Source organism: Leucopleurus acutus (genome assembly GCF_964270905.1).
Source record: "Leucopleurus acutus genome assembly, chromosome: 2".
Lineage (NCBI taxonomy): Eukaryota > Metazoa > Chordata > Mammalia > Artiodactyla > Delphinidae > Leucopleurus > Leucopleurus acutus.
The window spans coordinates 172,008,299-172,021,647 of record NC_139143.1 but is presented as its reverse complement, the minus strand read 5'-3'; the positions used below and the strand labels follow the sequence as shown (position 1 = coordinate 172,021,647).

General features: G+C 40.2%; 1 protein-coding gene across 2 annotated transcripts in view; it reads left to right on the top strand.

Annotated features, from left to right (window-relative positions):
• FAM76A (family with sequence similarity 76 member A) overlaps nucleotides 1–11,126 on the top strand; it is a 25,555-nt gene extending 14,429 nt beyond the window's left edge. For both annotated transcript variants that reach the window (XM_082862552.1, XM_082862551.1), the window contains 3 exons: nucleotides 7,411–7,546; nucleotides 10,186–10,287; nucleotides 10,811–11,126. In XM_082862552.1, the coding sequence (XP_082718678.1) occupies nucleotides 7,411–7,546; nucleotides 10,186–10,287; nucleotides 10,811–10,897 (325 nt within the window). In that variant the 3' untranslated portion in view covers nucleotides 10,898–11,126. The remainder of the gene's footprint in view (nucleotides 1–7,410; nucleotides 7,547–10,185; nucleotides 10,288–10,810) is intronic.
• Nucleotides 11,127–13,349: the final 2,223 nt, after the last annotated feature.

Sequence of the window (13,349 nt, the reverse complement as noted above, 5' to 3'; positions counted from 1 at the left end):
GCCAATTCAAGTGTGTGTGCATGTTTCTGTTTGAAATGCATACACAGTTCCTGAAACAGGAATACATTTTAGGGTGTGTCATGGGGCTAGTCTGTGGTTGTCAATGAACTTCTCAGGTTCGCTACACTAGCCACTTGATATCTTATAAATAAACAGTACTGATATTTGTTTATAAATCTAATCTTGTCTAGAACATATAACTGGATTTCATAGCAATTGAATTCTGCAGTCCACAAATAACTTCCTCACACGAATTCAAAGAAGTCAATAGCTAGATGCTTTTTATTGTGATCTGTGCCTGTAGCCTCCTCCAGGCAGGGCAGGAGTTGGTCTTCAGAGGCAAAGCAGAGACAAGTTGGGATTTTTTTTTTTTGGCTGCACTGCACAGCTTGTGGGATCTTAGTTCCCCGACCAGGGATTGAATCTGGGCTACGGCAGTGAAAGCGCTGAGTCTTAACCACTGGACCGCCAGGGAATTCCCGACAAGTTGGAATTAAGGCAGTATTGCTCAGTCTGTGAGGGATAGTCCATGCTTCCTTAGCATTAACAGAGATAGCCCAATGCAGATGCTGGCTCAGGAGAGAAGGAGATGTGTTTATATTTTCGTTGCATTTTAAGCCTTTCTGAATGCATTTTTATTCCTCACTTTCCCCTCTCCTTCTCAGCCATGCTTCGCTTACGAGCTACTTTCTCCTCATATCCAGGGTGCCCCGTCCATGTTGGTGCAGTGGGCGGCTTCTCAGCAGAGTCTTGGGGCCACCTGTTTTCCTGTTCCTCCAGGCCTGGGCATCCTGAAGTGAGACCACCTGGCACACTCTTCCCTAAAATCCTTGGAATCCTCTCCATTCTGAAAACTTCCATTCTCGGTTCTCCCTCCCAGGCAGTGGTGGGTATGGGAGCAGACCAGCGTATAGGCTTACCAGCGCTGAATTTTGTTTATTTAGCTGGATACACAGCGTCTATGAAGTTGGCTTTTTCATTAACTTGATTTGAGACTCTGCAAGCTGTCTTCTTAATGCTAGTATTAGTGACTTTAAACTTCTTGAATTGATCCTTCTAGAAATGCTTAATTTAGATATTCTGATTACATAGGGGAAGGAACCATAAAGACCATCTTTCTGGTCAGCTTTATTGTTTATTCTCTGAGCAGCTAGTTTGACCATTCTGAAGAAAATAGATGTGGCGCTGATTGTCCCATCACCTCTGCCAGGATTCATGATCCTGTAAAAACTACTTTTTAAAAGAGTGAACCATTCTGAATGCCCTGCTTTATAAAGGCCTAAGCCAAGACCCACAGCCTTTAGATTCATCATTTCTGTTTTGTGCTATTTGTGACGCAGGCTATATTTGAATGACCCAGAAAAGCTCATTTAGTTTAACTTTTAGTTTAACCAACAGTCCTTAAAGTTTGCCTTCTATTAGCTCATTTTGTTCTTGAGATACTGCCACTATTCTTTATGACTATTGTTATGGATACACCAAGCCAAAGACTTAAACTTTCTGCTCAGTGTTTTATTGCATCCGGTTACCAGCAATGATTGTTTTCCTCAAGTAGGATGCCGAGCCTTAACTTAGGTCTGTAGTCTTTCATAATGTCCTCTGGGAAAGATCTTTAAAAATAATTTTTCCTTTAAATGTACAAGGTAATTAAAAAAATAACTTATCCTAATAACTTGAAAATTTGGAAAAAATTTTTCTGCTGCCAAAAAAATTATTTTCATATACAAGTTCCATTTGAATGTTCCTGTATTAGCAATCTTAACAATCTATTCCACTTGTTTACATTTCTGTCTTTTAAAAGTTCATATACAAGGTAAATTACATTTTTCCTTTTCTTTTTACTTTTTGTGTTTTTTTCCCTTGCTTTTCCTTCACTTAGAAAACATTCTGACAAGACTTTTTTTTAACAGTCCTTTTTTTAATGTCATGCAAACCAAAAATTTTTTCCTGAGTATCCATTTTGAATTCAGTTCTGTAGTAAATGTTACCAGTTTTGTTTCCTAACTATCTATTGTGACTGCCTCCCAGTTTTTAATTAATCACAATCCACTTTGCTTGTCCCACTCTTAAAATATCCATATACTTTTTATTTTATTACAGTATAGTTGCTTTACAATGTTGTATTAGTTTCTGCTGTACAGCAGAGTGAATCAGCCACACATAATATACATATACTTTTAAATTTATGCTTTTATTCTTTCATTTTTATCCCTTCATGTCTTCTGCAGGTTGCTCTCTAACAGTTTTCCATTGACCTTTCTATACTACCATATTCTCCTCTCTTTTTTTTTTTGGCCGTGCTGCACGGCATTTGGGATCTTAGTTCCCCAACCAGGGATCAAACCCGCGCCCCCTGCAGTGGAAGTGTGGAGTCGTAACCACTGGACCATCAGGGAAGTCCTCTTTTTTATTTTTTAAATATCGAGGAATATTTGATTATTTTTTCTCGTCTTTTTCTTTTTTTTTTTTTTTGCGGTACGCGGGCCTCTCACTGTCGTGGCCTCTCCCGTTGCGGAGCACAGGCTCCGGACGCGCAGGCTCAGCGGCCATGGCTCACGGGCCCAGCCGCTCCGTGGCATGTGGGATCTTCTTGCACCGGGGCACGAACCCGTGTTCCCTGCATCGGACTCTCAACCACTGCACCACCAGGGAAGCCCTCTTCTTTTTCTTTATTCATTAGCCTTCCATATCATAGAGAACCCATTACTTTAGGGTTTTTTTTTAAAAAAATAAAACCATTTTTCTCATGCTTTTATACTTATAAAATGCCTTAGTCTTTTTATTTTTTAGTATCCTATAAAATTCACAGCCTCCATCTCAATATTTTATAGTTTGTCAAAATTGTAACAAAAACTCTTCAATTTGAAGAAAATCGGAGTTCATTTCTACCTTTCTTCCCTGAGAAATGCACTTTTTTTTTTTTTTTTTTTTTTTTTTTTGTTTTTTTTTTTTTTGTTTTTTTTTTTTTTTTTGCGGTACGTGGGCCTCTCACCGCCGCGGCCTCCCCCGTTGCGGAGCACAGGCTCCGGACGCACAGGCCCAGCGGCCATGGCCCACGGGCCCAGCCACTCCGCGGCACGCGGGATCCTCCCAGACCGGGGCACGAACCCGCGTACCCCGCATCGGCAGATGGACCCTCAACCACTGCGCCACCAGGGAAGCCCGAGAAATGCACTTTTTGATCATATTTGTTTATTGTTCTATGGGCAGTAAAAGCAGTGGGTGACCTCCAGGCACACTTTGTGGTTTATTGTTTCTAAAGGACATTCTTTTCCTTTCCTTATAGTTTTATTTTATTCTCCCTCTGAAATATGCCTGAAAGATTAGACTTACTCTGTGTGGCCTTTGAGGACAGACCCAGGACTAATGGATGGGACTGATAGGGAGGCAGGTTTTGGCTCAACCTGAGGAAAGATGTTCTCTTAAGCTTTTGGAAAAGACAAGAAGCTTCCTGGAGAAATAGTGAGTTCCCTGTCTTTGGAGGTAGTTAGAAAGAGACTGGATTTGATTTTCTGCCTTGGTAACCTAGCCATCTTTTTTCATTTTGATACCCAGCAGTTCTTATTAATCAGGAGTTACAGAGTTAGAGAGGTCAGGACCTAACACAAGAAAGACACAACTAGTTTTGTCAACGATTTATTGGTATAGGAAGACTCCTCCCTCAAGAAGCAGGTAGAGCCAAAGCAATCTTGAGAATGAAGAACAAAGTTGGAGGTGTCATGCTTTCTGATTTCAAACTGTACTACAAATCTGCAGTAATCAAAACAGTATGGGATTGGCACAAAAACAGACACATGGACTGATGGAACAGAATAGAGAGCCCAGAAATAAACCCACACTTATATGAGCAATTGATCTACAACAAAAGAGGCAAGAATATACAGTGGGGAAAAGACAGCCTTTTCACTAAATGGTGTTGGGAAAATTAGACAGCTACATGCAAAAGAATCAAACTGGACTACTTTCTCACACTACTTACAAAAATAACTCAAAATAGATTAAAGACTTAAATGTAAGACCTGAAAGCATTAAACTCCTAGAAGAAAACATTGACAGTATGCTCTTTGACATTGGTCTTAGCAATGTTTTTTGGATATGTATCCTCAGGCAAGGGAAACAAAAGCAAAAGTAAGCAAATAGGACTACCTCAGACTAAAAAGCTTTTGCACAATGAAGGAAACTATCCATAAGATGAAAAGGCAACCCACTGAATGGGAGAAGATATTTGCAAACGATAAGGGGTTAATATCCAAAATGTACAAAAAAATCATATATCTCAACATCAAAAAAGCAAACAGTTCTATTTAAAAATGGGCAGAGGGGACTTCCCTGGTGGCGCACTGGTTAAGAATCAGCCTGGCAATGCAGGGGACGCGGGTTCAAGCCCTGGTCTAGGAAGATCCCACATGCCGTGGAGCAACTAAGCCCGTGCACAACTACTGAACCTGCACTCTAGAGCCCGCGAGCCACAACTACTGAGCCCATGTGCCACAACTGCTGAAGCCCGCCCGCCACAGAGCCTGTGCTCCACAACAAGAAAAGCCACCGCAATGAGAAGCCCACGCACCACAACTAAGAGTAGCCCCCGCTTGACACAACTAGAGAAAGCCCGCATGCAGCAACGAAGACCCAATGCAGCCATAAATAAATGAAGTTTATCAAAAAAAATAAAATGGGCCGAGGACCTGAATAGATGTTTTTCCAAAGAAGACATACAGATGGCCTACAGTCACATGAAAAAATGTTCAACATCACTAATCATCAGGGAAATGCAAATCAAAACCACAATGAGATACCACCTCACACCTGTCAGAATGGCTATCAAAAAGACAACAAACAACAAGCGTTGATGAGGATGTGGAGAAAATAGAACCTTGTGCACTGTTGGTGGGATTGTAAGTTGGTGTAGCCACTAGTATGGAGGTTCCTCAAAGAATTAAAAATAGTACTGCCGTATGATCCAGCAATTTCACTTCTAAGTATTTATCCAAGGAAAACAAAAATACTAATTCAAAAAGATAGGGCTTCCCTGGTGGCGCAGTGGTTGAGAGTCCGCCTGCCGATGCAGGGGACACAGGTTCGTGCCCCAGTCCGGGAAGATCCCACATGCCGCGGAGTGGCTGGGCCCATGAGCCATGGCCGCTGAGCCTGTGCGTCCGGAGCCTGTGCTCCGCAACGGGAGAGGCCACAACAGTGAGAGGCCCGCGTACCGCAAAACAAAAACAAAACCAAAAACAACAAAAAGATATATAGACCCCAATGTTCATTGTAGCATTAGTTACAATAGCCAAGATAATGAAAGCAACCTAAGTGACCATTAATAGACAAATGGATAAAGAAGCTATGATGTATGTGTGTGTGTGTGTGTGTATATGTATACACACACACACACACACACAGTGGAATATTACTCATCCATAAAAAATGAAATCTTGCTGTTTGCAACAACATGGATGGATCTAGAGGGTATTATGCTAAATGAAATAAGTTGGAGAAAGACCAGTACTGCATGATCTCACGTATATGTGAATCTAAAAAACAAACAAAGCAAAATAAAAACATGCTCATAGGTACAGAGAACAAACAGGTAGTTGTCAGAAGGGTGGGGGTAGGGGATGGGCAAAATAGGTTGAAGGAGATTAAGAGGTATAGACCTCCAGTTATATAATCAGTAAGTCATGGAGATGTAATATACAGCATAAAGAATATGGTCAATAATATAATAATGTTATATGGGGACAGATGTTTACTAGACTTCCGGTGATCATGATATATGCAAATGTCAAATCATTATGTATGAAACTAACATTATATTGTACGTCAACTATATTTCAGTTTAAAAAAAGAAGAAGCAGGTAGAGCAGAGTATTAGGAGCTGTGAGGACAAGAAGAAGTTATTTATACTAGCCCATTACTCTATTTCATTTGTTGCTCTGCTTATGGGTTTACCTAGATTCTGTTGGGTTGAGGGAAGACAGTCCCTTGGTGAGCATGAAAACCGGTGGAGACAATGATGGGTCCTTTCAATATTTTCTCCTGCATGCCTTGTTTTATTATTTTACATTTACTTTTTGTTACCCAGTAATTCTGCATGTTTATCAGTTAGAAAAGCAGTGATCCATTCTTCCTCTGACATTCTTCTCATATGCTTCGTGTAGACAGAGGGGGAATATTCTTATCAATGGAGTGTGTCTTCCCATTCTAGCCATAGAAATGTTTGACTTGGTAACTATGAGGAAGTTTGTCCAGTGGTTCACCTTGTTATTTGGAGTTTCTACCTGTGTAGAGAATTATTAGTTATTAGATGTTGTTTAAGATATAGGAAAGAACCAACAGCAGGGAGTATCTAGAGTAGTTGCTATATTGATATAGGGAGTTGGGAATCAGTATTGCAGTATCTGTTAGGAGAAACAGGTTTGTGTTTTACTTTAAAGGTTGCCCTGGGAAAAGTAAAGAGCTTCCTTTGGGAAGTCTGTAGAGAAGGGCAGGATTTGACTCTCTTGGCCGTGATTCCTTAACTTGTTTGGGTCTAAGACACCTCTGACCAGCCTTAGAAAGCTATGGATCCTCACCCTAGAAACCATCCATTGTATGTATACATAGAATTGTACATACAATTTCAGAGCTTTACAGATTCCCTGAACGTGTCCTGGTTACTCCACTAAAAGGATGGAGTTCACCTGGCACTTTGATAGAGTGTAGTGCTCAGAGACTATTACTGGGAGGAATCTGTTGAAAACCCCAGGTTGTGGTGTGGCTTTGCAGTTTGCCACCTCTTTGTTCTTTTCCTAACTAAATATTGCAGAATTCTTGATATTGGAAGTGACAATGAATAGGCCAGTTGTAGTGGGGGAAGTTGGCTTCTTTCCTATTAATTTCATCTTCTTTCTATCACTTTTTAAAAAAGACTGACTGCTCCTGGGGCAGAACACAGCAGCTACACCACATCGTGGGCTTTGGAGCAGAAAACAAAGAGTCAAAAACTCTATGGGTAGCTTTAAAGAAAAACGCATGAACTTACAATTGATAATTTATCCAGATTCTAGGGAAATTATCTAATCACAAAAAAATTATGACTCTCACCCATACATAATCGGAGATCGTCAGTGAACCTGGAACAGAATATCCTTGGCTGTTGTGAGAAGGCATTTATTTTAGTCCTGAATGTGAGCAAAGATGCTGCAGGAATGCTGTGGGTTGTGGCTTTGGTTGGTATAATTATCTGATGGCTACCTTACCTGTGCAGTTTAGCAAATACTCTCAAGTCAGATGTGTATTTTGCTTGATGCTGGGAATTCAAGTAGTTGCTCCTGCTCTTGCACTTGCAGTCAAGTGGCCTACGATGTGTACTCAGGTAGAAAAAAGTTTATCAATCCAACTGATTTTCTCCCCCTCCATTTTTCCACTCAGCTTTTCCCCAGACCTGGCTCTGGACTCACCAGGCACTGACCACTTTGTCATCATTGCCCAACTGAAGGAAGAAGTAGCCACTCTAAAGAAGATGCTGCATCAAAAGGATCAAATGATTTTAGAGAAGGAGAAGAAGGTACTGTTTAGTTAGTGCTTCCCAGGTCAGAATGAGACAGGCGGGTAAGATATGTGGTGCAGGGCATGATGCTGTTTTTTTGTTTTTGTTTTTTATAAATTTATTTATTTATCTTTGGCTGCGTAGGGTCTTCGTTGCTGTGCACGGGCTTTCTCTAGTTGCGGTGAGCTACTCTTTGTTGCGGTACATGGGCTTCTCATTGCGGTGGCTTCTCTCCTGTTGTGCGGTTTCTCTCTTGCACCTGGGCTTCAGTAGTTGTGGCATATGGACTCAGTTGTTGTGGCTCGCAGGCTCTAGAACGCAGGCTCTCAGTATTTGTGGCGCATGGGCTTAGTTGCTCCGTGGCATGTGGGATCTTCCCGGACCAGGGCTCGAACCTGTGTCCCCTGCATTGGCAGGCGGATTCTTAACCACTGTGCCACCAGGGAAGTTCCAAAAGTTGATTTTTCTTTCTTGCATTTGGAGGAAGCTTCCACTTCTAAGGGAGGACCGATGTTGACCAAGCTTACAGAGATGATGTGTAAAACTATAATGTCTGCCTCTTAATTCACAACTGTAATGTCTGCCTCTTAATATAACAGAGTACTACTCTTTTCAGCATAAGCTGTCTAGGAAGCTTGTAATCAGAGGTTGCTGAATGAGCACGGAGTTGGGACAAGAGGAAGTAGTTACATAATTGGAATTTTTAGTACTCTCAGGCTAGGAGAACCTGATGCCTCCGTCTCTATTATTGGGATGGCTGTGTCCAGGGGACAGTAATACTCAAAATATGTGGGCCAGGTCTCTCTCCTCCCTGGACAGTGTTCAGGTAGGCCTTCCTCTGTAACTGCATCACTTTGTTTCTATTGCTGATAACTCCCTTCCTGAATGACCTACTCTTTGAGCTCATTAATATCTTCAGTAAAGCCTTATTCTGGTCTAAGAGCCATCTCCCCCTCTTTCGGGGAATTTTTTATGTCCTTGTTCTGATTCATATCTATTGTTTCTTATTTTCAGATTGTTAGAGAATATCTCATTTTTGCCTTAATATTTTAATAACAATAAAAATAATAGCTAACTTTTTTGGAGGCTTACTGTGTGCCTGACCCCATTCTAAGTGCTTATATATATTAACTCATTTATCCCCATAACAACACTTTGAGGTAGGAATTATTGTTATCATCATTTCATAGATAAACAGTACCTTCAGTATTTTTCCCCTTAGGGTTCCAGTCCCTTCCTCTAGCTCTGTTTTCTTCCGGAGGCTGTTATGTTGTTTTGCACTGTGTTCGGAATGCTATGATTCATTCTGAATGGCTAACAAAGACATTTATAATGTTAAAATCTTTATGTGCATTCTTTGCATCTGATTTCTACCTCATCTTACAGATGAGGAAGTGGACCCAAGAGGATTAAACGACCAAATTAAATGTCTGAATCACACAGCTGATAAATGACAGAACAAAGGAATGAACCCAAATCTTCCTGACCCTACTGTGCTGTGTTTCTACTCTGCCAGTAAGGTGGAGATTCATGGGAAGAGACCAATATTCTTTCCAATTTACTACATGACTGTCAGATGAAAGCAGACCCAAGTATATTTTCTTCATGAACTAGATAAGAATGACACATAAAAGGATTTTTGCAAAATAGAGACAAAAGGAACACTTGTTTCTAGTGCTTTGCAACTGCGGGATCTTAGTTCCCTCACCAGGGATTGAACCTGGACCAGGGCAGGGAAAGCGCTGAGTCCTAACCACTGGACCGCCAGGGAATTCCCACAAAGTTAGGGTTTTAGAAAGCAAAAACAAGTAGTAGATTATTTCCCATAACTTTCAGGATCAAGGTCACACTCTTGGGTTGGAACACAGGCTCTTCCACATCATGCCTGCCTATCAGTAGCCTCATCTCCTGACACTCTCTTCAGTCATTTGAACACACTCTCAATTATCTCGCACTCTGCCTGTGCCCATACTGTTCCCTTTGCTCGGATGCCCTTTTCCTTACCTCATCTGCCAGTTGCTGCTTGTACCTCAAAACTCAGCTCACACATCACTTCTCTGATTTAGATACCTCTTCTCTGTGTTCCTTGAATAGCATAGTCAATAGAAGGCCTGGAGTTTGAATTCTAGCTCTGCTACTTGCTAACATGTATGATCTTGGCCACTTTACTTAACCTTTTCTAAGGCTTTGATGTTCCCATCTATAAAATGGGAAGAATAACATTACTGTCCCACAGGGTTGTCATAGGATTGAATGAAATAATATAATCAAACAGTTTGCCTGGAACAAGGTAAAAATTCAGTAAATGGCAGCAGCTGTTATTCTCATGGCTTCTCTCAAACTGTCAGTCATACTTGTTATAATCACTGATTTATTTGGAGGTATTTGAAAGATTATTGCATATATTAAATACATGAAATATCTAAAACCTTCTAGTAAGTGGTTAAGTATCAAACATGCTATTTCAGGATTTTGTGTAATTTTCAGGAAATCATTAGAAAGAATAGGATACACAGTTCCCTGGCTTTGATTTAGGTATGAATCTTTAGGAGAGCCCTGGATTTCATTAATTTGGGGGACCATTTAGCACTCTGGTGCCAAAACATTTCTCATTGCACAGAGATTTCTTCTGGTCACTCTGCCTTTTTTTCCCTCAGATCACAGAGCTGAAGGCTGATTTTCAATACCAAGAATCTCAGATGAGAGCCAAAATGAACCAGATGGAGAAAACCCACAAAGAAGTTACAGAACAATTGCAGGTGACTCTTCCTATTTAATATGGTAACTCTGGTTTATTTAGCTGATGGTATTTTAAGTGATCATCTCTTAGATTTCTTTTTTCTCAGAGAATTGACAAATCACATTAATCCACCTTATAGATGTCTTTTAATATTTTCTCTTGGATGTGTTCTGATCTTTTTCTCTCAAAAACAGTGGAATTAATAAATGTATTCTTTGATTTTTGGGTAAACCAGATGTGATTCCAGATGTCTGAATTGTAAATTCTGTTTATCCAGCACATTAAGGCACTCCACAGTTCGTTTGTGTTGCATAAAGCATCCTTTTGTAATAGTGGATCCCAGGAGATTGAAGTACACTGATTAATCTCCAGCAAATACTTTCTTCCCTCTGAACCAAACCCTAGAGCTTTCTGTTGTTTTCTGCCTCTAGAATTTGTTCACCTCTTCCTGACCTCTGCATTGTCTCCCTTAGCATCTGCATGAAAAACATAGCCTATCCTGCTAAAACGTCTTGTGTGCACTGATTTTTTTTTTTTTAAAGGCCAAAAACCGAGAGCTCCTGAAGCAGGCAGCTGCCTTGTCCAAGAGCAAGAAGTCAGAGAAGTCAGGAGCTATAACCTCTCCATGAGAGACCACAAGGACGCTCCTGGCAATAGCAATGGATTCCTGGGTTAGGGTGGCAACGTAGCTGTTCTCTGGGAATTGCAAGCTTTCTTAAGAAATCTCTATTTTACTATAGTTATCCTTCTTAGTGCGATTGCAGTGGGGCTGAGTGGAAACACCTGGTTTGTGCTGTATTATGACTGCATGCTTGAATGTTTGGGGTTTCAGGCTCTCTCTCTCTCTCTCTCCCACTCTCTCTCACTCTCCCTCACTCCCCTCTCTACCCCCAACCCTCCTCTCAGTACTACTGTCTCTCTGTCTGTCTCTATTTTGTTACTTTTTTATGTGTGTGTGGTGTTCACTGCTCAGTGTTATGTGCAGAATGGTTTGGTTTTTTTTGTTTGGTCCATCATGGCATCCTGCCATACCCATGAGCAAATAGTTGGCATTAATTACATATCACTGCCACCCTCTGAACTTTGAAAACTGCCACCTTAAGACTTGGTACAGTGGAAGAGAATTTTTCTCTCCAGTAAACCTTTTGCTTCAGGGTATACTCTTGGGTTTTTTTCCAGGTGTATTATGTACTTTGTACTATGTATAGCCAGAGTTTTATTTATTTTTTAAAAAAAGAAACTTTTTCTTGATAAAGGAGTAATGGTAGCCTAGCGTGTTCTTCTTGTAAAAGTGATGCCTCTTAAAAAAAAGTCCTACTCTCTAGCGTTTAGTAAAAGAATCAGATCTTTTCTTTCTTGTTACCTTGGAGTCTTAAAAACTGATTGCTAAGGTGAAACAATTCAATATATAAGTATGGAGTTAAGTGCCTTTTGGAGGATTTCTTGGAAGACCATGTAAGAAGATACTTAAGGGAGGTAGCAAAGATTTGGGCAGTCTGTCTTTCTAAGTAAAGGCAGAAAGAAGGGTTGTCCAGGTTGTACTGGACACTTCTCTCCCCCACCCCTTTCTTGATTGTTTTACGTGACTGATTTTAAATTCTCACACTGCCACCTCTTTTTTAAAAAATGCCCTTTACTTATATCAGTTGTCATACTGGGCCATTTTCAGGTAACTTTTTTTTTTACATGATTCAAAATGGGATAATATTCAGACTACAGAGCATTTTGGAGGTTAGTATGAGCTGCTCAAGTATGGACTGTAAGTCCTGGGAGAATGATATCACTGTACCTTTTCCCCACTCCTCCTCACCCACCCCAGCCTGTACACTCCCTGCCTTTAATGGAAATGTGTTGAAAACAGCTGCTTCTCAAAAGCAGCTTGGCTGCAGCCTGAACTGTGTCCTGTTTTCCTTTCTTGACCCAATAGGCACATGGATTCTCTTTTCCAGGTGAGAGGATAGATTTGCATTTCTAGCTGTACTCTCAGGTCCTCTAGATGATGTTTGTGAAAGGAACTAGAGATGTGTAGTGTGCCATGAAACAGTAAAACCAGCTACCTTGGAATCATTGATGCAGGGGGTGGTACTAGAGTTAGAGGTAATCATAAGGGCAGATGACATTTGTACCTCAGTCTACCAAAAGTGTAGCAGTAAGTTTAACTTGCTAGGCATTTCCTAGGAGCAAATGCTTCTAATCTGTGAGCATTCTCACAAGTGGAGCCATGCACATAATTGGACAGAGATGTGGCAATGAGTGGCTTCCTTCTGGTAAGAGGAACAATGGACCATGTTACTTATCTATCACTCTAGTAGAGGATGTAATTTTCCCTTCTAAGCAAGGGAAATGGCAGTGCTAAACAGTTTTGTAACTTTTTGAATGAGAAACTTTTAGGTAAAGATAAACTGTCAGATAATATTTTCAGCTGCATTTACATTGACTATGGGGAAAAGATTGTGAAAAAAGTTAGTCATTTTTTTTTTAATTTTAAAGACTTGAGAAATTCTGTTACGTGAAGTGACAATGTAAAAACACATTTAGTTTTATACTAAATCTTTTTTTAAGGTCTTGGCATTTAATATAAAGCAAATCCACACATTTTCTAACTTTCCACAAGTTCCAAAAAGGGAAGGAAGAAACCTCAGTCTTGAAATTTTGGTTTTTAAAAATCATGACACTGTTTTACCGTGAAATTGAGTAGCTAACTTTTGGTAACACCTTTTGTTTATTTGTATGTTTGTAATAATGGACCTTTTAAAACACAGGAATGTTTTGGTTTGTACAGACTTTGAAAAATGTGTGTTAATAAAAATTCATATTGACTTAAGTATAATTGTTTTTTTTTTTCCATTTCTTGCTGGTTCACCAATAGACATATCCCATAATCCCCTTCAACAACTGAAAAGAGTCAGTTTGTCTTGCTTGTAGAATTTAAACAATTAAAAACCTAACAGTGCTAATAGGGAGTTTTGTGTCCATAAAATCATTCTCTTTCTTCTTTGAGTTTATTTATTCAGTTTAAGTGCTTGCTTTGTTATAAGCACTGGTAGGCAATGAGGATACAGCAGTGAAGACAATTGACAA